A 23,717-nucleotide genomic window follows, 5' to 3' on the forward strand; every position below is an offset into this window, starting at 1 on the left:
GTCACCAGACCTCAATCCAATAGAGTACTTTTGGTATGCGCTGAAATGGGAGATTAACATAATGGATGTGCAGCCACAACTGCTTGATGCTGTCTTGTCAGTATGAGCCAAATCTCTGAAGAATGCTTTCAGCATGTTGTTAAATATATGCCTCAAAGAATTAAAGCAGATCTGAAAGCTAAATGTCTTCAGTATAACACTAGCAAGGTTTACCTAATGTAGATAATATTAATAATAGGTAATGCCAGCGAGTGCATCTTGGTCTTAAAAAAATTCCAATAATGTATTCAGTAGCACTCATATAATGTAATGAGCAGTGTGTTTTAGATCAGTGTTTCTCAACTGGTTTGGGTCGCGGGAACATTTTTATTGGGTCACAGAGTGTGTGTTCAAAAAAAAATTACAAAAGGTACATTTTTTATTTATTTTGACTTTTATTTTGAAATGCGTGCACGACAACCCTACCGTTTGACATGTGAAATTTCATTTAATTATAGCAAAAAATATGTCGAAGCGCAGGTACGACCCTGAATATGTAAAGTATGGATTTACATATATTGACGACAAAAAAGACTTAAAGCCTCAGTGTGTCATACTTATAAGTCGTGATGTGCTTTTACAAGAGAGCACGAAACCGTCTAAATTAAAACGACATTTAGAAACCAGACGTTTATTAACAGTTCAGTTTAGTTCATGATAACTCAACCTTTCCTTACCCTAACCACTGTTTACAGTATTTGTCATTTTTACTTTGTATTATTTCTATAATTTGATACATTTTGTTAAATGACAGCAATAAAGTATTGTAAATTTATTTATTTATTTATTTATTTCTAAGTCTTGGTGATTTTCTTATGATTTATCTGTCTCTACTTGTGAATGTTAACAAATAAATACAAATTAATTATAATTCCTAAAATTGTATTGTAGTTCTTAAAAATTTGGGTCGCAGCTTGATGACCATGTAAAAATGTGGGTCCCACAACCAAACCAGTTGAGAACCCCTGTTTTAGATAATCACAACGATGAGAAAAAGTATAGTGCAAACGTGATGTTCATGTTAATATTTATTTGATACACATGAAATATTTTTGCCTCACTTTGTTTATTTGGATTTTTCTTCCTTGACATACAGAGATTCCTCTTTCCTTCTCTTGGTTAGATGACTTTCACATTTTTCTCATTTTTTTTCTCCCGCCGAAAGAAATTAACTGGTGTAACGTTTAAAAGTTCCTTTTAAAGGAGGGATGAAAATGGCAGGTAATGATGACGAAGGTTTACACACATTTCTAAACCAAACACACCTTTAAACAACATGGCAGGTGAAAGGTAGCAGTGTGTCGGCTGAATCCAGGCTTTTTTGGAAGTAGCAGTACCTTTTTTTTTAAATAAAGCACATTCAGACCGGCTCCTTAAGAAGTTTAGACTGGAGTGCCGTCTTAGAAAACTGGACCCCTTCAGCTGAATCCCATATGTTTGTCTTGGACCATAGCTGGTGTCTGCTTGGCGGGCGCTGATGCTGGGGATATTAAACTGATGGAACACAGGACTCTTGATCCCTTTCAAGGACGGCTATTTATGTAAAGGCTTGAGGCTCTGTCCATCCACCTGTGATTGTCCAATCTACAAAGTGAGCTGCTCATTGGTTGATGTACTGTAGCTAACGGGGTGGTACGCAGGTGACCACCTTCCACGTGTCCTCCATGTTTTTCTCTGGCACTGTCACCTCAGAAATGTGCGTAATGTTTTTAATCAGGGCTGGCTGTTAAAGTGGGTTCTGTGTAATGGCAGTATAATTCATTAACTGTGAAAACCTGCAGTGTTTCCCCATCACAGTGTTCTGCTCTAGTATTACGATTTGTTTTTGAGCATAATGGATTCTTGGAAGAACATTTCAGTGGTATAGATTCAAATTATGTTTTTATTTACTTTAGCATTCTCTGAAATGGTTTCCTTGGATACAAAGAACCTATGCACTTGCAATTAATAATAATAATAATAATAATAATAATAATAATAATAATAATAATAATAATAATAATATTAATAGTAATAATAATAATAATAATAATAATTATAATAATAATAATAGTAATTGTAATAATAATAGTAATTTGTTTACTTAACATAAAACACATTTATAAAAATACAAATACATAATAGTTTTGTTAACTATTTTGATATACTGAGATGAAATGTAGTTGATTTATTCATTTTCCTTCAGCTTCAGTCCTTTTATTCATCAGTGATCCCTACAGAGGAATGAACCGCCAACTTATTTAGCATATGTTTTACACAGCGGATGTCCTTCTAGCTGCAACACCATACACTCTCACTTGCACACACACACACTATGGCCAATTTAGTTTATTCAATTTACATATAACACATATATTTGGACTAGTGGTGTAACGATCACAAATCTCACGGTTTGGATCACATTATGGTTTTTTAGTCACGGATCGGACCATTTTTCGGATCATTCAAAAAGTGGAGGAGACAAATGTCATTTACTTTCCATTTATTACAAAAACAGTACTGTCTGCAGGACACTTTTGGTTTTAACAAACCGAAAATAGAACCTGTAATTATATTAAAAATAAAATGAAGAAATAATCAGCCGAATAAAAATAAATAGTAAAATATTCTGCGAAAAATTCACTGTTACTACTACTGTTGTTGATAACGCAAAATGTCTAAATCTAACGTTATAATTTGTGCAGCCCATATTTATTTTTTGTCTCATTTTCAATAAATGATTCAAGTATTCACTCATAAAATGTCCTGTTTTGTTGCTAGATGTGTCATTTTTGAAGAATTATTTATTTAGGGACATATTTTTGATTGCTGATTGGTTAAATTATGTACTTGCTGCCTACAACTTTCATTTTTGAGCACATGACGGTTTTGACCTTTAGCATTAACATCAGGGGTTTTATCTAAACTATAAACTGTTATCCCACTACTTCTGTGTTATTGTCAGGGTTCTGTGTATGTGTCATGTGATTTCTGCGTTATTGTTGTTCCATGTGCTCCGTGTTTATGTCATGTGACTTCCCCATGTGCCGTGATCCCTTTGTTCTGTTTCCCGCCCATCCTTGATGTTCATTAGTTTTACCTGTGTGTCACCCCTGAATGTAATCAGTTAATCATGTCCTGTATATTTAAGTCCTATTTTGTTCAGTCTGGTTTTATACGTCCTTCAGCGTGTGAGTACAGTTTTCCTTGTGAGTGTTTAGTTTTGATAATTTCTGTGCGTTTGTGAGAGAGCCAGTCGTGATAGTTGTTTTGACTGTAATAACTTTATGACTAACTCCAAAGACTGAAGACTGAATCTCTTTCTTGATATTTGCGTTTTTCAAACAAAGATTTGAATGCTGCGATTTTGAAGGATTTATAAACCTTTGCAAAATTATGTTGCGTGGCTGTTTTTAATGATTAATCGTGCAGCTTACACTGAATGCATTAATGGATTAATATCGTTTCCTGCAGAGTCTCATGTAGTTTTGGGTGTTTCATCTTTAATTTTTTGACTTTAACTGCAGTTCGGCAGTTTCACTTTCACTCATGAACATTTCATTCATACCCCCATGACAAACTGGGGAAATGCGCGAATATGGAGATGCAAACAGAGTAAGCACTGGTGGAAGAGTGTTGCTTTAAAGGAATTTAAAAACGCACGCTGAATGGAAAAAACAAAATAAAACTTTGGCATTGTGTGTGTGTGTGTGTGTGTGTGTGTGTGTGTGTGGATCTTGTTGCAAAATGAGGCAAAAAGTCCTACATGACGACAATAGTTTGATTGCTGTGTTTACTTCAATAATGCCCCTATTATATGCGTACTTAACATGCCTTAATTCCATTTCTGTTTAGTTCAAATATGACTTTACTCGGATTAGGGTAATTAAAAATCACTGTTTACATGGTAGACTCCAATCAAGAGTATTGTCTTAATCATATTAAAATCATATTAAAGAATTGTTGCTCAATCAGCTCTGTGAACTTGGCTTTGCGTAGCAGCATTTCTGTATGTATGTTACATCAAAAGCAAGTAGGCTATGGCTCACACTTATTGACAGTGGAAGATCATTTACGTTTAGTCGTGTCAGGAATCCGATTACAGATTAGCATGTTGTCCTCAGAAACATGCTCAGCCATCACACTGTATCGGGTAAGCTGTATAATAATGATTCAATGTAATTAATTTTACGCACTTTCAATACAGCAAGTAATATGTGAATGATGTTTGCACATGCACTATTTGGCTCGAGGGAGGGGTACCTGGGGGGGCTCGAGTGAAATTAGACAAACTTGGGGGCGGATGTGTGTCCTTAATCTTTGAAATCCCCTGACCTAGATGACCAAAAATTGGGTTGGTGGCTGCTATAAAAGGTGTTAGTGAAAACGGCACTAGTCTGTGTCAATTCTAGTGCCCTTTATAGTAATAGGGCCATAATACAGTGAAATCAGACTATAGATGTGATGTTAAACTGAGGTCATGACTCTCTGTGGTTAAAATTCAGTGGCACTTCTCACAAATAGTAATGATGTAACCTCAGTGTCTTGGCTGAATTCCCTCCATTCCCCTTATCAGTAATAGCCTCCTTATTATCCCCATAGAGTTCAATAATTGGATGTATCTCTCTCTCTCTCTCTCTCTCTCTCTCTCTCTTCACTTTACCTAGCTGGTGTGGGATAGGCACACTGATGTCTTGGCACTGTGGTTGCTGTACACTTTTGGTGGGAGGGTAAGACCTCCTGATCCTGGCTGCTAAGTGTTTAGGGTGTACACTTTAATACAAGTAAAAACATTGTATAAATGCCTGACTTATTCATTCATTCCAACAAGTCAAAAGATGTTCACTTCACTCAAGAAAATGTTATATGGGCAGTCATATCTCGGCTGAAAAAACTGGAGGTTGATTAAGGCCGGTTTAGTGCTTGTGTGGTTGTTGTATAACTATGGTCAGTTGTAGGGCTGGGTGATTAATTGAAGGCGATGTTCATGGGCATTTTGGCAGTAAAACTGGCTCTGTAATAAGCTGTAAATCTCCTGCAGCTACTTTCAATTGGAGCAGTGTTTACTATACAGAGCCATAGTTTACTGATAGGCTATGCAAAAGATTATGGAAGACTGAATCAGCATGAATGTGATAGGGCTGTACAATTAATCCAAAATCCAGTTTCGATTTTGGCTTCTAACGATTATGAAAAAACATTTATCGAAATAAAGAATTATTGCATCATATATATATATATATATATATATATATATATATATATATATATATATATTAGTGCTGTCAATCGATTAAAAAATTGACTAATTAAACTCACCCTTTTTAAAAAAATTAATCGCATTTAAAATACTGAAACTTGTAATTTTGGCTATTCAAATGTAAAATTAATGTAAACGCAAGACAAAAAAATATTTAAATTCAAAATATAATTGTTTAATAGAAGTTTTATTTAACTTGTAACACAGATTTCTTCATGTAAACAACATACCCACAATAAACCATCAAGGTCCTGGCTTGACCGCTATATTTATTAAAGAAATTAAAACACAGTCATGTTAATGTGGTTTAAATTTCAAAACAATCAATGCCAACAAAGAAAACATTGATTTCCATGTTGGATTCTAAGTGGACTGCAAAAAAATGGCAAAATACAGGAATTGCAGATACGGAAAATGAAAAATTTATAATAATAAACTATTGAATACAAACTGCTACACTCATTGTAAAGTTTTATTGCTGTGAGTTGAGAACATTAGTTATAGAGTAGAAACAATTTAGCTTAATCCTCCTTTACAATTATCCAGTTGCTAAGACTAGGAGTATCCCGCAAGTGCACAGAGACTCCCAAATGCCCGCAAATGAATGATAATTTCTCACAAATCGGTCGTTAAATACATTGCACACCCCTCTCCACTGCATCCCTCCTAGCACTTCAGGTAGCCTATGTCGCGCGCAACTCACCCCCACTGTCCTTTAGGTACGTCTCGCGCGCACACGCCCCTACTCAGATACGTCGCTCACTCCACCCTTGACACCCCTCAACGGGCCTGACACAGACACACACACAATGCGCTGCAGACGTTTTGGCCCCAACGGCCTTCCATACTGGAGCGACTCCCCTCAGATTCAACACGCATGATCACGTTCATCAAATTTGCTAAGCGTCCTAAAGTATTACAATATTTCACAAAAATTCTGACACCACAACTCGAAGCATACGCTTTCGTTGCGTTTAATGAGGAAACACGCTGAACTTGGAGGCTCATGCTGAAAGGCAGATTAATGCCCTGTCTTAGACAGCTCGCGGCTTCACCAGAGACTTTCTGAGTACATTCACATAAGACACCAATACTCCGATTTTAAAATGATTAAGATTAAACTCAGTAAAATTCTATTGTGTAGCCTAAGCAGTGATTTTATTACCTTAAAGGAACACCGAGTCACGAAATGTGGAGGATTTTCTTTCTGTTCGCCATGCGGTATCAACTTACAACAGAAGTCAAAAGTTAAAAATGAAACATCCGAAATTGCATGAAACTTTGAAGAGCCTGGTGATGCGACTAATTGTTTTATACTGAAACTTGCCTTCAAAAAGTGTTTCCTTGGTTTTATCCACATTTTTTGCATGTTAAACACGTCCACCACAACAGGAAGTAAAAAAAACCTGCAACTGCGTTAATTGCGTACATTTTTTTAACGCATTAATTATTTAAAATTAATCGCATGCGTTAACGCACTTATTTTGACCGCGCTAACATATATAGATATATACATTTAAATTAAACACATCTGATGGTTGCATTTGCACCAACTCCACGCCCACAGCTTCACACATTGAGTTAATTTAGGCTTTGCAGTCTCTGTGTTTAGTCCATTTCTTCCACTGTGTCTGTTCAGCTGAGGGAACAGAACCAACTCTGTGACATGCTGTTTTCTTCTAAATGGTTACATTAATCGAGTTTGTTTAATATATTTTTATTAAAGTGGAATCCAATGTACAAAATAACGTAAACTTCACTGACTGCTTAGTTTCCCCATTTAAGATGATATGCTGCAGCTGCAAAGGTTAGGCCAACTCCATATTAAACCCTAGAGATTAAGATTAGGATGCCATTAAAGTTCATGTTCGTATAAAGGCAGATGTCCAAAACCTTTTGGCAAGATTGTGTTTAGGAACTCTGCATGTCTTTCCAGCAGATTGATAAGATATAATGGATTAAAATGGCTGCAAATGTTCAGATCTCTCAGTCTCATTTGCATTATAAACATAAATATTTGCTTATTTTTAGCATTTTTAAACCCACATTTTTACAGAAAACAGTTACTTCATAAAAAGCTTGGAAGCACCAGTAAAAAGTGTGAATATATAGCCAACATAAATCTTTATTTACATTTTTTTTAATGCTTTATTTAATCTTTATAACAGTGAAGAAAATAACTAATGCTTTAGATTTACAGTATATACTCACATCAAACAGAATTTTCCTTTTGGACAGCTTTCATATATGATCCTTCACAATTTATTTGGTGCCCTAAACTTTACAGAGTAATGTCAGTTACGATTAGTGCACAGCAGTCCAATTAGAGTACGATTTGTCTATGGCAGACACACAAAGGCAGCTGCTTTTCACATGGTTAAACAGCTCTTGCATTCCTTATACATATTCTTATAATTTACTTGAGAAATTCAAGACTTCCGGATCTTAGGGTCATTGAGAAATTTGAACCATACAGTATTTAAATAAAATATTGTCACACACTCTTTCTCCTCTAGTCAGACATTTTATGATAGGCTCAGGTGGTGGGTGCAGTGATCTGCAGTCTGCAGGGAAGAATCAGAGTGTGGAACACATGGAACTTGTACTGTATGTTTGGAGCATTCTGATTTTGCACTCAAACACATGCAGTGCACGGTCTATTTCCTTGCCTCCAATGGTTTAAACGAGAGCAGGTTTAATTTTTATGATAATACGCAGTCATCTACTGTTATTGTAACAAATGGATGCAGTGATCTATATGTGATTTTGCAGTTTTAAGAAAATTCGCCAACAGCACACTGATGAAAAAAACAAAAACAAAAAAAACAAAACAAATTGTTCCTAATTAGATTTTTAGTTATATAAGTAAACATTAACACAATCTACATGGTGTATTTTAATTTTAAATAAACTCTAAATCAGAAAAAGTATGGAAAACACATACAAGTAAAAAGTAATGATAATGCATTAACCACTTTGTAATGTTGCCATTCCTTTTCACAACATTCAAAAGACGTTTATGGACTGAACACACCAAGTGATGAAGTGTTTCAGGTGTAATTTTGTCCTATTCTTTTGCAAACAAGTTAAGGTGGGCAACAGTATAGGGCATCTACTTTGATGCTTTTTTCGCTTCAAAACGCTCCACACATTCTCTATTGTAGACAGGTCGGGACTGCAGACAGGCCAGTCAATTACCTCTATTCTGTAATTCTGTTAGTCTGTAATGTTTGCAGAATGTGGTTTTGCATTGTCTTGTTAAAATATGCAATAAAATCCCAGGAAAAAAGGCAGCAAGTTGTGCTCCACAATCTCTATGTACTTTTCAGCATTAGTGGTGCAATCACAGAAGTGCAAGTTACCTTTGCCAAGGGTACTGACACACCCATTCCATGACAGACCCTGGCTTTTGAGATGCCGCCAAGAAGCTGACCGCACTTTTGGACACTGTTAACATAGGGCTTCCTTTTTTTTTGGCACAGTACAGTTTTCATTGGCATTTGTGGATGCAACTACATATTAACTAAATAGCTGTTTTATCCTAAAATGTTTACTGTTAAATGTACAGTATGTTCTGATCTATTATTATTTTTGTTAAAAATGAATGTGATATTAATTATATATTAAATAATAATATGATATATTGAATTAAAATGTGATATATTGAATAATAATATGATATATTATTTATAATTTAATTAATTAATTTATTTATTTATTTTACTACTACTGCTGTTTATTGTGGTTTACTATATATGTATGTTTTTTTATTTTTATGTCAACTTTATAACTGCTTTGGCAATACATCTGTAATATTTGTCACGCCAATAATGAAATTATTGAATTGAATTAAGAGAGAGAGAGAGTGAGAGTGAGAGAGAGAGAGAGAGTGAGAGTGAGAGAGTGACTATGTATGATTTGTTATTGCTTTGGCAACATTGTGATTTGTTTTACAGTCATGCCAATAAAACTCTTTGAATTTGAGAGAGAAAGAGAGAGGGAGAAAGGGGCTGTTTCTCAATTCCAAGAACGCAGAGAACGAACTTTTTGTGAAGTGTCCTCGGAAGAACGAACTCGGAAAACCACGAGAACAGAGAACGCATCCTCTGAGGAATGAGATGCTGCGTTCTTCCTGATGGTCACGTGACCTTTACGGGTTTTAAATGGAAAATTATTTAAACATTACAGCGTTCATACAACGATTCCTTGTTTTTCCCCTTTTCAAAATATATACTATGCTTAAAAACATTATAAATATGAGTTGCACAATATAAATAAAACATTTTTTAATATGAATTTCAGCAAAGGAAACACAATTAATGTGTTTATTCCTTAATGTTTATATTCACTGTTTCAGTTATATCTAAGTTAAATAAATTATATCTCTGAACTTTAATAATAAATCTAAATAAAATGCTGTGCTTTCCAACTCCAGTGGCAATGACTTCTGGGACTTCTAGAGCGAGATCGGTGCTCAAGTCTGCATAGGTGCGTCCGCGATATCAAAAACACATCCGGGAAGTTTCACTCGTCCTCTGTTCTTGCGGTCTTGAGTATTGGAACTGAACTTTGTCTGTTGATGATGACGTTACACGAGAACATGAGGACGCAAGACCGCTGTAGAACGCATATTGAGAAACAGCCAGGGAGAGGGAGAGAGAGAGTGAGTACTAGTCTTCCAACACATTCCAAAGCACAACCTCTGAGAGGCTGTTCTGTGTCCAGGGGCCGACTCTGGGGCTGGAGGTAAAACTGAGGGGCTGTTTCAAAAGAGCAAAGAGGTCGGTCCATGAACACACACTTGAAGTACTGTCCACTAAAACACTTAACCACTCACGTGCACAGAACAGAATAAACAGCTGAGCATATGGATAAACTCCCACTGCAGAAGTGAGCACATGTACTTGTATGATCACATATTGGCTAGATCACTTGGCATGGAGATCATGTTAGTATGATTTATATTGATTTAGTTAAATTCCAAACACAATGTACACAAGTTTAAATACACTGAGTGCAATGATTTGAGTTGGTAAAAGACCACAATCATATTCACTTAATGCTTTTATAAACCTTATACACTGTAAACAAATCCTGGTTGCCTTAAATTTTTAAGCTGAATCAAATTAACCTTAAGAGTCCATTGAACTTATATTATGTTAAACTGACTTAAAACAGCTTGTGCAACTTATAAAATCAAGTTAGAACATGATTAACTTAGTTTAATAAGTTACAATGACCTAAAAACATGCTGTCGGGACTAACTGGTCATATCATTTTTTACAGTGTCAGCAGTGCGGTTTTCCCCGCCCAGCGATTTTAATTGACAGGCTCATATTATAATGTCCTAATTTTAACGCATATCCCAAGGACAGGATTTGCTAGTAAACTGGGATTAAAAGATCTGTTACCGCAACAAGAAATACATGGTACACTTAAATAAAGATGCCTATACAATTCATAACCACTGAAATCACAACAGTGTCAGTATAAAACAGGGGCGGACTGGCCATCTGACAATTCTGGCAAATGCCAGAAGGGCCGGACCATTTTTTAAATGTGGGCCGGTCAGGTTTTTTTTATTTATCTTTTATTTTTTTTTAAATGTATTGTTTTTACATGCTTTTACAAGCTTTTATCTCTTACAAGATGTGATATTATGATGATGATGATAATAATAATAATAATAATAATAATAATAAATGTTGCGCATTTGGTCCAATCGGCGACGGCCGGCTGGTTTTGAGAGGGGCCGAGTAAAAACTATAAACGAGGATGCTTCTTCAATCAAATAACGCGAGTCACAGTTTGTGTACATTAAATTAGGTTTTGTACAGAAATACAATGGATTTCTATCCATCAGCATATATTTACTTGCATGGCAGGCATTCTACGTTTTACTGTGAGTAGATGTGCTAAAACAGCACAACATGTTAAACATGCATGCATGTGCATGTGTGTGCGCACTGTGAACTTTATAGTTCACACAAAAGGCCATTCATTTTTGCAGAAAGGCTGAGTAAACTCCACAACAAGTACATCAAATAACCACTGGCTAACTTTCTGCTTCAGTCTTACTGTGGTATGTATGATCTCTGTGTCATCCATGTCTGAGTCTGACGTTTTGCTGTGTTTGTCTGACAACTGATTCTGGGTATTTTAATCTTAAGTGACATCCAGCTCATTTGCATTTAAAGGCACAGGTGCAAAACAGCTCAAATTTCCTCTAATCCCAACATTTACAGCAGGCAATGATCTGTCAATATTATCTGATGGGAATTTTGAGTTGATACTTTGAGCTGTTCCCTCTACTCGTCTGTCGTCCATGGGCAGCAGAGCATTTAGCCGCTCTGCTCCCCGGCTTTGGAACTCACTACCACCTGCCATCAGAAATATTGACTATTACATTATGCAACACAAGACTCAAATCTAATGTATTTAAGGTGGCTTTTAATACTTAGTTGTATCTGCACTATTGTTGTGTATACTTTTATATTATTTCTCTCGCTGTCTTACTGGTCTTGTTTTATTGTACGATGTCTTTGAATTGCCAGAAAGGCACCATTTAAATAAATGTATTATTATTAATATACTTCACAGACACATTTTGTAGACACCACATACTTATTTTACATATTGTAGAAAGGGAAAAATGGGAGCCCTTCAAAATATACCCCAAAAAAAAAATTTAAATAACAAATAAGTGTAAATAAATGTAGTTAAATGCACTTTAAAATTACAAATATATGTAAATGTGTTCAAATAATTACTATGACATATGTAAAGGCATTTTGTCAGTATACTGATTATTAATTAATATTACAGTATTTAAACATATATTACGATTATTTATTTGTATATGAAAAGTTTAGATGCAAAAACCTCTAAATGCCATCTGAAACTTCCAAAAAAAATGAACTTTTTTCTCAGCCTCTTTTGTTTATTTTGAAATATTTCACTTTATAACCAAGAAAAGTACTTATTCTTTGCCATAAAAGTTATATTATTGAACATACCAGATATTCTGAACTGCATGTTGCAACCAGTGGAGGTTCTGGGCAAAAACATTTTTTCAGAATACAGTGGCCTAGCCCACCAATAAATTCAGTGTTTAACCCTTTAACTGCCCCACCAAGAAAAAAAAATGTTAACTCCTAATTTTTCTAGTTAACACACTCAATTTGTTTATTTTTTTTAACACATCCCATAATTTCTAAAATATTAGCCTCTGTTAAATGGTTGATATGTCCGTTTATGGTAAAAGTACCGGAATTACATATCCTATGCTGAATATACGAAGTGTAAGACCAATTTAACTAAAACATAATCAAAATAAAACATTTTTGAGAACTAAATTATCTTTATTTTTGAAGCATGCCAAAACATATTTCAGATTTTCCTTTGGGCTAATAGATGTCTAAGAATAGAGGAAAACTAGACCAGTCATCAAATGTCTATTTGACGACTACTCTATTTTTAGGGTATTCTTAGAGGTCTATTACTTTTTCAAAGAGAGCCCAAATTTAGCCTTTTTTGTGTATGTTTTGATGTTTATTAGACACTTATTAGTACTCTTTTAAAGACACACATACAAAAAAAAGTTTGCTGAGAAATCTCCTAAAGAGTGAGACAGGATTTAGCATTTTGTTTTATTTAAGTGGATGCTTTGTTTGATTTCTATTTACTGTTTTTCCTGCTTTAGGCATGCTTACTCATTGCTAAAGAGAAGGAATCTATTGGGAATTTAGTCAAGTGAAACAGGATTAGTTTACTTAGTTATGCAGGAAACCCAAGTTTTGTTTACACTTGTGTGTTAATAAGTTTTGCTCCCCGAAAGCATTTTTTGAATTAAAGATGCATTTAATCTTGGAACAAATTGGAGGCTGAGTAAAAAGTCAAGAGGAGATTAAAGTTCATGATTGTTCATCAAATGTTTAGCACTGCTATTATCAGAGCTTCCAGAAGATATTTGATCATGAAAACATACTGGACTATGATTTATCTGCACAAGTCAAGTTTTTTTTTTATTTCTTTTTTTTAGGCATTGCTAAATCTGTTAGGTGATGCATGTGTTCAGTACCATATGTTGTGAGTCTTTGCGCATGTCAGATGAGAAGATAACGGTAAAGAGGGGGTGTGAGAGCTGAGTGATAAATTGAGCATTGGCCCTCCTGCAAACACCATATGATGTTTTGGCAGGAGCCTTGCATTTACAAAAGTGGTGAGATTTATTGTCACCACAGTTCTTCTGACAGTTATTAATATATCTCATTAGTACTTTAACATCTGCCTCAGTATAGATTTGTTCTCTTGTAAGTTCCTTGATTATACAAACTTCAATTTCCTCTTATTTTTATTGATTTTTTTTTGTTTTGTTTTGCTAACGGTCAGTCTTATTTTGTTTTCCAAAAGGCTGGAATGATCCGTACTGATTCTGATGAGTACTTCATTGAGCCTCTGGAGCAAGGGACACAGGAACACGAGGAGAGAGGAAGAGTACATGTAGTGTATCGAAGGTCTGCGGTATTGCAAACTCCTTCAGACATCTCTTTGGATTACCAGCCAATCGGTATGTACTACTTGATTATTAAAGTCTTATGTTTATCTGTTTATTCTAGCCTTGTCCCATTTCCTGTGCATGCCTTAGGCCTGGCATTTTCCTGCTGCATGTAGATGGTTTTGTAATAACGCTTAATTTGTTTGATGTCAGTTCAGGAATTCAAACATTGTTGCTGTTTATTGATGAGTCTAACAGTTTAATTAAACTCAGTCAACATTATATAATTTATATAATATAAGTTTTTGATGTTCATATATTTGCACCTTATTTATATTTGATTAAGTTAAATATCTCTTTTGGTAAAGCATCCATATGCATTTTTCTAAGTGAGCATTATTTTTGAACCTTTACTTTAGAATTTCTGAAAATAAATAATTGTAACAATTGTATTTTTCCCATACAGTGTCAATGATTGCTTGAATGTCTGGATTTAGGGACTTGCTACTACACTCTCAGAAATATAGGTATGCGAGCTGTCACTGGGGTGGTACAAAAGTATATATTAGTACATAATCATTGGAAGAGGAACACTTTTGTACCTTTTAGATACTAATATGTACATATAATATGGATCTTTTAAAATTTGTACCCTTTGAAAAGGTACCACCTCAGTGACAGTTTGCTTGCCTTTATTTCTGAGAGTGTAGAAAGTAGCAACATTTTTTTAAATCATATAAACATTTAAATTTATATTTATTAATTTTTTAATATACTTGTTGTGTTGTTGAATAGCATTGAAAAAGTGCTTGTTTAGTGCATAAAAAGAGAGAGAAAAAATTAAATGAATAAAGAAAATATTTTGTTTGGACTAAAACAGTTACCTTACTGTATATTTTTTCTCCAGTTGCCACCAGACAGGTGGAGAGTTTGTTTTGTAGACACCCAACTTGACACTGGTAGTGTTCTGTTAACTCTGTTAAAGTAAAATTACTAAAACTAAATATATTAAAATATATACCCTACCTGACAAAAGTCTTTTCGTCGACCCCAGTTGTAAGAGCAACAAATAATAACTTGACTTCTAGTTGATCATTTGGAAAGGTGGCATTAGGTCATTTTTTCCAATGAATTACTATTGAAGTGCATTCCAATCATCACAAATACTGCAGAAGACCTATTGGAACCCACATGGATCAAGTTTGGTGAAGAAAAAATCATGGTTTGGGGTTACATTTACTATAGGGCATGCAAGAGATTTGCAGAGTGGATTGCAGGATGACACTCTTTCTCATACTTCAGCCTCCACATCAAAGTTCCTGAAAGTAAAGAAAGTCAAGGTGCTCCAGGATTGGCCAGCCCAGTCACCAGACATGAACATTATTAAGCATGTCTGCGGTGAGATAAAGGAGGAGGCATTGAAGATGAATCAAAAGAATCTTGATGACCTCTGGGAGTACTGCAAGAACGCTTTCTTTGCCATTCCAGATGACTTTATTATTCAGTTATTCGAGTCATTGCAGAGAGGTATGGATGCAGTCCTCCAAGCTCATTGGAGTAAGACATAATATTAATTCTTTTTTCACTGCACCATGACTTTATATTCTATACTGTACATTATTTATTTATTTGTCCAAGCAAAGTCAGCCCTTACTGTCCTAATTAAATAATTAAAAATCAAGGCATGATCATATTTAATTTAGGTAAAATAAGCATAACCAAAAGGCCTTTATCTTTCATATAAGCCGCTTTTGATGCTAAATGATCAACTAGAAGTCAAGTTATTATTTGTTGTTCCTAAAAATTGGATAGGCGACAAGACTTTGTCTAGTAGTGTAAATGTGTTCTCAAAATAAAACCGTTGATGAAATGAACTAAAACGAAGCAGAAATGTATAGCAAATAAGAATAATAAAAAAAAAAAACTGAAATAAAAGCAAATGTAGTTATGCAAAACTATAATAACCTTGGTATGATATAGTGCTACATGCCAGACAGTCTGAAGTCAGTCACTCTTTGTAGGTGGCCCAGTCCATTACTGATGAACAGCCACTTCGCCAACCAGATCACACAAATCTTTTTACACACTACAATTGAATGGTGTCAATGACTGACAGCACTTTCAATTCTCAGCCAACACTTTTTTTGTTGAAGTAATTTTATAATCACATTGGGACAGTGGGGGGCTCTGGGAAGTCAAGCCCCTTGTGCAGTCACGACCTTTCGAGATTTCCTCTCAATTCAGTCGCCTCTAAAGGGTCAAGTGCTTGTGTGGTTGTAGCGGTTGCTATGACAATGTAGTGGCATTCCATTGTGCCAGGTGGGAAGCATGACGTAGGCGGGGATGATTATGCTCTCGCTCCTGTTGCTTAGATAATTACAGCTTTATACTGATAAGAGGAGGACAACCCTTCTCTTTTTGGTCAGTGAACCATGGATATATCCATTATCGAACCGACTGTGACTTTTCACTTACAACTTGTAAAAAAAAAAAAACAACTATGTGAATTCCGTAAAACACATTAGCCATTTATATAGACAAACTTCTCATGGAACTAAGCTCTTTCAGATTTAAGTTGCTTCCCTGTTGAAAATACAAGAATTTAAACTACTGTTTATCAACTAGTAGGTCGCGATCCAAAAGTTTGTCACCAGACCACTTCTGTTGGTTGCGGTTCAAGTAAAGAGAGCCTAAGTTAATGTTGTTTTCATAGTAATTATTATTATTAAGTTAAAACCTTATAACTTAATAACCACTGCAGTAATGAAAACCAATTTGAGACTACATTTCATATCATAATTGTATACTATATATTTATCTTTATTTGTCATATTAGGTCCAAAACTGTAAACTAAATTGGGTGTTGAAACCATCACACCATTAAGGTGTTATGATTTTTAAGGTAATGATTTTTTTTTATTTTTTTTTTTAACAAAAAGCTAAATAATTGTTGTGCAATAAGATATAGGGTTGTTAACTGACAAGAAAACAAGCCTGGACTATGCTTCTACAGATTTCCTTCACAGCACGAATAGCCAGAAAAGACAAAAGTATAGATTTGTGCCAAACAGCAGCATTACAGACCCATAACAATCTGGTACCTATACTTTTGTATGTTTTCATACTGTTCCAATCATAATGAACCAGTTAAGTGCAATTACAATATGAATTGAAATGTAAAGCCTAAATTGCAGAAGTTCAATTACCAGCAAATGTTGATCTAATAAAATAATATTAATAAAATACGAATCTAAGAAACAGACCCCAATTGTAAAAGACGACTCGCGGTTTACTGCTGACTGAAATGCTGATGGATTCTTCAAGACAGATGTACTAAACATTGCTGAATTGGAACTCTGGCAGGAACCTAGTGGTTTTAAATGACTGAAATAAGGCAAAGGGTGTTGCATATGGATCGCAAGTGCTCACAGTTTACAGTCTGTGAACAATATTTGTAGCTTAAAACAGATGGAAATCTGTCCAGCCTGTGCTGTGTTTCTATAGAGAGCCCAGTGTAGCTTCCAATATGGCCCATGTTTTTTTTCTGCACAGGTCACTTTCAAACTCTTATCAGGTACTAGGTCTCTTGTTTGGTCTAAAAGTGAAAAGAAAGTTACCACCAATGTGGTGCTTTGTCTCATAAATCTGATTGCAGGCATATGTCACTTCGTCTGTAGAGTTCAGGTCAGGGCCTCTGCTCTCCCTCTTCACCAAGAGTAGCGATCCTTCCCAAGGTGAACATGCGTAGAGTGCTAAGAAAAGACCAAAATGTTGATCAGGTTACATTTGCAAGTGTGCAAATGTTCAAACAGTTGCTCACACTATGTAGCATGATGATAACACCAAAATTAAGGTCATTTGTTTGATTCTCTGTCATTCTCTTAGATAAAAGCATCTGGCCATTGCATGACTATGAATGGTTTTGGCAGAAGGTCTGAATTGCATTGCATCCAATTTGTTTTGTTTAGTATCATGTCTCCTGTACAGTAGGTGTGTGGAAATATTAAGTCAATGTTCCTGCAATAACAGACCGGCGTGATTCTGTTTCTACTAAGTGCCTTATTCAAAGCTCTTGGATAGCTGTGAATGTCACACTTTTTTAAAAAAGCATTTAGTTGATCCTCATGATCCTTATACATTTTTTTTTTGTTTTGTTTCAGTTCCAAGCATGACTGTGGTTTGGTTTCACAATTTCTTTGTTTCAGACAGACTGTGAAAGAATTTGATACACATCATCCGGAAATCCTGTAGAATTTAAGCCATGTGATTATGACTTTTAAATGCCTTAAGTGTTTTCCATTTTATGTGCCTAACTTATCAGTGGTGTGATTTCTAAAGCTACACATATAATCTTGCAGGGCAATTGATTTATTTTAAATTTATTCCAGCAGAAATTTAATAAGTGTGGCTGAAACTATTTAATGATATTTAAAATGTATTTTTCCTAAATTATTGTATCTGGTCAGACTACACAAACATAATTCCCATGTCAGACTGTAAGATCTCGGTTGTCATGATATCAAGATGTGTCAAACACAGACAAGCAAGAAAACTCCTCTGGAGTTTGGCATCATCCATCTTTGACAGATTCAGTAATTCACATTCTAAAATAATTTCACACAGCAAACAAAAACAATTAATAGTGTTACATTTTCTTAAAACAAACCTCAATTATAAAATCAGAAAAAAGCTGTTTTGACAATTCCCTGTAGTGGCTAAAAGGTGTGCCAATTGAGTCATCAGATTCAGCTCTTAATTCTTGGTTATTGGCTGTTGATTCTTGGTTTTATGCTCATTGTAGCTGAAGTCAAACTACAGGCAAGGGTCTAAAATCTTCCGACACTGCCAAAACTTTGTCAGAAGGAAGATTTAATTGCAACAAGCATTAATCAACTGTCACTGAACATGTCAAACTATCGATCAAAGACCACAGATTTTAGTCTAGGATTATGTGAATCTTTTAGGATTTCCCAGATTTGTCTCAGTTGACTAAATTGTGGCTTACATTGCACAGTGTGAGCATGGCATTTACATACTCTCAGACTATCCTAATTTATATATATTTCTGGAACAGTCCAGATGTTGTTTATTCTGGGTTTTTGTGTGGCAACACGTTTGAAGCATACAGTATAATGAATTATTAAGTAGCTTCTAAGTAAATCACTTATCCTACTCTCATTCAATGATGATTCTTAATGATTGCACTGTAAAAAATGCATCTTTCCACACAGTTAATTAATGTTGTCCCAACATAAATCGATTATGCTAACATAACTAATTTAAGTAAATTGTTTCAGCTAATTTTAAAGAAGTAGTTTGAACAAGCAGCATATATATATATATATATACCAAGGTGACAGTTGAAAAAGCAAGATATTCTGGTTCCACTACTGCTAAAAAAAACATTATTCCCTCCTGGTTTTCTGAAGTGTGCCAAGGTAAAGAAATTGTAATTTAGCTTCATACGTAGTAAGATAATTAGTTGTTAAAATATAGTTTTAATATGGTAGAAATCAATTAGTTACCAAAACATGAAATGTGCTTGCCTATGTGTTATTTACTCATATACAAGTTGTTTCAACATGAAGCCACAGAGTGTCATTAAGTCATGACATCTTACTCAGCTCAGTTTACCTTATGTCATGGGTCTCAAACTCAGTTCCTAGAGGGCCGCAGCTCTGCACAATTTTGCTCCGACCCTAATCAAACACAGCTGATCCAACTAATCAAGGTGTTCAAGGCTACTAGACACTATTTAGCAAGTGTGAGTTGGAGGTGGTTGGACCTAAAATCTGCAGAGCTTAGCCCTCCAGGAATTGAACTACTTTACATTATATTAGCCTAGTTCAGTTCACTAGTTTACATTAAGTTAGCCTAGTTCAGTTCAGTTCAGTCAGTCTCCCAGTTATTAGTCTAGATCACTTCACTAGTTCACCCAGTTGTAGTGAATCCTCAAAAACAGTTTGTCTCGCCTTTGTATCCTTACTAAAGCTTTTCACTTTCAGATATGCCTGACTCTCAATATAACCAAAGACATGTTATTCTACTTACTTTATTAGTATACTCAATTAAGAAATGCTGTCTTTAGACCACTGAGCTGTTGATAGAACTAGGACAGGGGTGTCCAAACATATTTCTAGAGGGTCCTAGAGGGTCGATGTCCTGCATATTTTAGTTCCAACCCCAATTAAACACACGTGAACCAGCTGATCAAGCTCTTTAAAGGTATGCAAAAAGTTCCAAGGAGGTGTGTTGAAAGAAGTTGGAGCTAAATTATACTGGACACCAGTCCTCCAGGACCGAGTTTGGACACCCCTGTAGTAGGGAAAGTGCAGACATGCTGCTCTCCAGTAATGAGCTTTGTGTGACATGTTTCAGCCTTGCTCCGAGTGATCAGCATTTAACAGCAAAGTAGAGTGATTGGAGGAGACAGCTCCAGATGCTCTCTAATTGCTTTTAAAATGCTTTTGCTGTCATACTCTGATGAACGAGTGCAGAGCCTACAGTGGTTCTTGAAACAACAGTTTCTCAAGTAACTTGAGAACTGCTTCTTTCGGACAAGTTCAACACTGAGAATTGCCAAGCTTTTGCTATTGAGTGTGCATGAACCTGTCTAAAACTAAACAAGTGATGAGACACATTAAGGTTTGTTTACAGCAAAACTACCAGAGGTAGTTGTATACCTAAAACTGCCAGTGCAGGTAAATTTAACTCATGCAATTTGAAAATGGCTAAAAACACATTGTTTCACTGTATTATGCCATTTTGTTAACAAAGAAGTGTCTATGAAATGAAGTGAGGTCATAAAGGGTGCTTTCACACTTGGTTTGAATGCCTGGTCCGTACTCAAGTTCGATAGTCCCCCCTCGGCTGGTTTGTGTTCACGTTGTCTTTTTTGAACCCTGGTATGCTTGCATCATCAAGCTGTTGATAGGTGACGGCTATGAAAGTAAAGCACCAAAATGGGTTTGTATAGCTATTTTTTTGTATGATTCCAAAGGATCCCAAAATTTATCACCCTGTCATTTTCCTTTGTGCGTCTGGTCAGAATGTTCCAGTCTGGTGGAATAGCTTGCCAAAGTCTTGACGTGAACAGCTGAGTTTCTGGCAATTTTTAAGAAACATCTTAAGATGCATCTGTTTCATCAATACTTACTCATTAGATTGTTTAACAATGGCACTTCCTATTCATTTGCATTGGACACTTTGTAGTAAACAATCCATGTTTCTGGTGAAATTGTTTAATTCTGAGCATGCTTCATGCAGGTGAGTGGACAAATCACCAGTAGGAAACACACTCTCTTTACTTTGGGAATGAGTGTGTATGGATGTTTCCCAGTGATGGGTTGCGGCTGGAAGGGCATCCGCTGCGTAAAACATGTGCTGGATAAGTTGGCGATTCATTCCGCTGTGGCGACCCCAGATTATTAAAGGGACCAAGCCGAAAATAATTAATGAATGAATGGTTATTTGAAGTGCTTCTTTTACGCTCATTTAAAAGTGACTTTGTATGAAAGATGTCACAAGGTCATCGAAAAGGACACCATTACTTGAAAACATAAAATAACTGGTAAACCGTTTTTTAACCTGTTCATTCAAATTAAATTAAAAAGATTATCTGTGTGTGCAGCTGAGGTTGTGCTAACGATGAATCTGCTTACAGGTTTTACCTCAAATTTCGGATCCCTGATGTCAAAATTCTAAACAGTCACTACTTTTTACACTATCCAGTGTTCAAAATGTTGCATGTTGCATTCATTTGTTTAGAGAAATCTTGCATTCACAGGATCATTGGTTCACATTATGCTTTTACTGAAGTTTGCCCTGCGCGCTTGCGTTTTTTTTAGTTACTTCTTTGGTTTGGTGCGATAATCTTATCGTTGCTATTATTCAAAAAAGGTAATGATTCGCAGTCAATTGCTTCGTACTGTTTTTATTTATTTCTTTTTCTTACATTTTACAGGTGATTAAAAGACAGACGTTTCGGCACAAAGCCTTCCTCACATTATGCTTTTGTCATACAAATACTACAGGAATTTAACTTTAGATCACACACGCACAAGATACACATCATTTCAAAAAACTATCATTAACAACTAGCAAATATTGTTGTTTAAACTGTAGGATACAGGTTTCATTATGGTTTGTACATACGTGTAGAGGGAACAGTACAGACAGGGTACTCAACTGAAGTTTTTTTCAGTCCATCATAATGTAAGTTTACTGTAAAAAACAAAAACAAAACAAAAAAAACATTGGTAAAGTTAACAAAAGTGTTTCTTACGGCACATTCCCATATCAAAAACTGATATATAGCATGATATATGATTATATATTTATATATAGTTATGCTTTGATTGAGTTTTCTTGCATACAGTAATGTCAAGTACGAAAACATTGTCTGTATAAAGTGGTACATGGAACATTAAAAACCATATAAATGGAATAAGGATGAAATCCAGAGATAATGTAGTCCAGTTGGGTCATCTTCTGTGGTATCTGATGTCATCATCTAGTGCACATCAGTTTCCATGCATCAGTAATGCAACAGTTATTCATTATTTTGTGCGCTTGTATCAGCTGATAGTTACATCATGTTAGTTAAATGAATACTCAGGTTATTTCAAATGTAATGTGTGAGCTGCGTTTTGTATGGGATCAATTTGATGTTTAGTTGTATTATATTGAAAAGGTGATTTTAGTTCAATGAACAAAGTATCTTTGACTAATGTGTATTGTACACAAAAAAAAAAATATATTTTTTTTTTTACTTGTTCAAACTACTTAATTAAAATGAGTTGAATCAACACAATTCTTCAGATTTCATTGGGACAACTCAATGTTTTATGTCCAATCCACATAATTTTTTTAAAAAGTGTTAAGTTAACTTAATTGATTTGTGTTGGAACAACATGAATGAATTGTGTGGAACCCTGCATTTTTTACAGTGTATCCAAGCAGAAAAGAGTTAAGTATTTTGCGAAAATGTGCAATTTTGACATTGGTTATGAATTTTGTGTCTAGAGTTTTGAAAATTGCCACCAGGGGTCTGTTCTTGATAGCTCGCTTAAATGATCTACGATGATTTGGCAGATCCTAGATCTTTTATTCTTGATAACTGATCTCTGGCTAACTTGGTTGTTCCAACAAGTTTGTGAATCAGATTAAAATGTCTGGATGAACTGATCTGAGATCGCTGCGTGTGTTTTGATGGACTGAACTATCGATCCTCGAAATCATGATCAGCAATGCAACGATTGGCTGACGGCACAGCAGCGTAATGACATCATCTGATTAATATTCAATTATCCATGTGAGCTAAATTCCATAAAATTAGTAGTAAAAGGTTTGTTAAATATGATACACAATAACTTACACCTTGTTGTGGGCTGCATGCTTGGCCCTTTCATTTGTCAAGAGCAATTTATTTAGTTTTAGAGTTAGAGCGTATTTTTCTTATTATAGTAGTATTATTTTAGCCGGAATTTTAATCTGTGTAAAGAATACCTGGATGTTTAAAAAAGCATTTTGATATTGATAAAGGCGTCTGCAACTATTATGAAGCATCAAACCACTGTCATATTAACTGTCAAAACATGTTTATGACTGCAAAAATGTATTATTACTTTTTATTAAAGTCACATATTGTGCATGTCTATTATCGTTCACAAATCTAAAGCGATCTAAAAAGTTCATATCAATAAGTTTTCTCTTTGCATCACCAGGTGGCAGTCTTTGTACTTTCATTTCGTTGGTGCAGATTGCATAAGTTTTATTAATATATATATATATATATATATATATATATATATATATATATATATATATATATATATATATATATATATATATATATATATATATTTATTTTATTAATAACTATAACTTTTTCTTACAGTAGTAGTTATAAATATTTTAACTATATATAATAACTATATATAT

General features: G+C 34.9%; 1 protein-coding gene across 5 annotated transcripts in view; it reads left to right on the plus strand.

The window, feature by feature from the left end:
• The window catches only part of adamts3 (ADAM metallopeptidase with thrombospondin type 1 motif, 3), a 214,793-nt gene that overhangs the window by 24,835 nt on the left and 166,241 nt on the right, over window positions 1-23,717 (plus strand). For all 5 annotated transcript variants that reach the window (NM_001287096.1, XM_087251131.1, XM_087251134.1 and 2 more), the window contains 1 exon segment: window positions 13,691-13,847. In NM_001287096.1, coding sequence (NP_001274025.1) covers window positions 13,691-13,847 — 157 coding nt within the window.

Source organism: Danio rerio, chromosome 5 (assembly GCF_052040795.2).
Source record: "Danio rerio strain M-AB ecotype USA chromosome 5, GRCz13ab, whole genome shotgun sequence".
Classification (NCBI taxonomy): domain Eukaryota; kingdom Metazoa; phylum Chordata; class Actinopteri; order Cypriniformes; family Danionidae; genus Danio; species Danio rerio.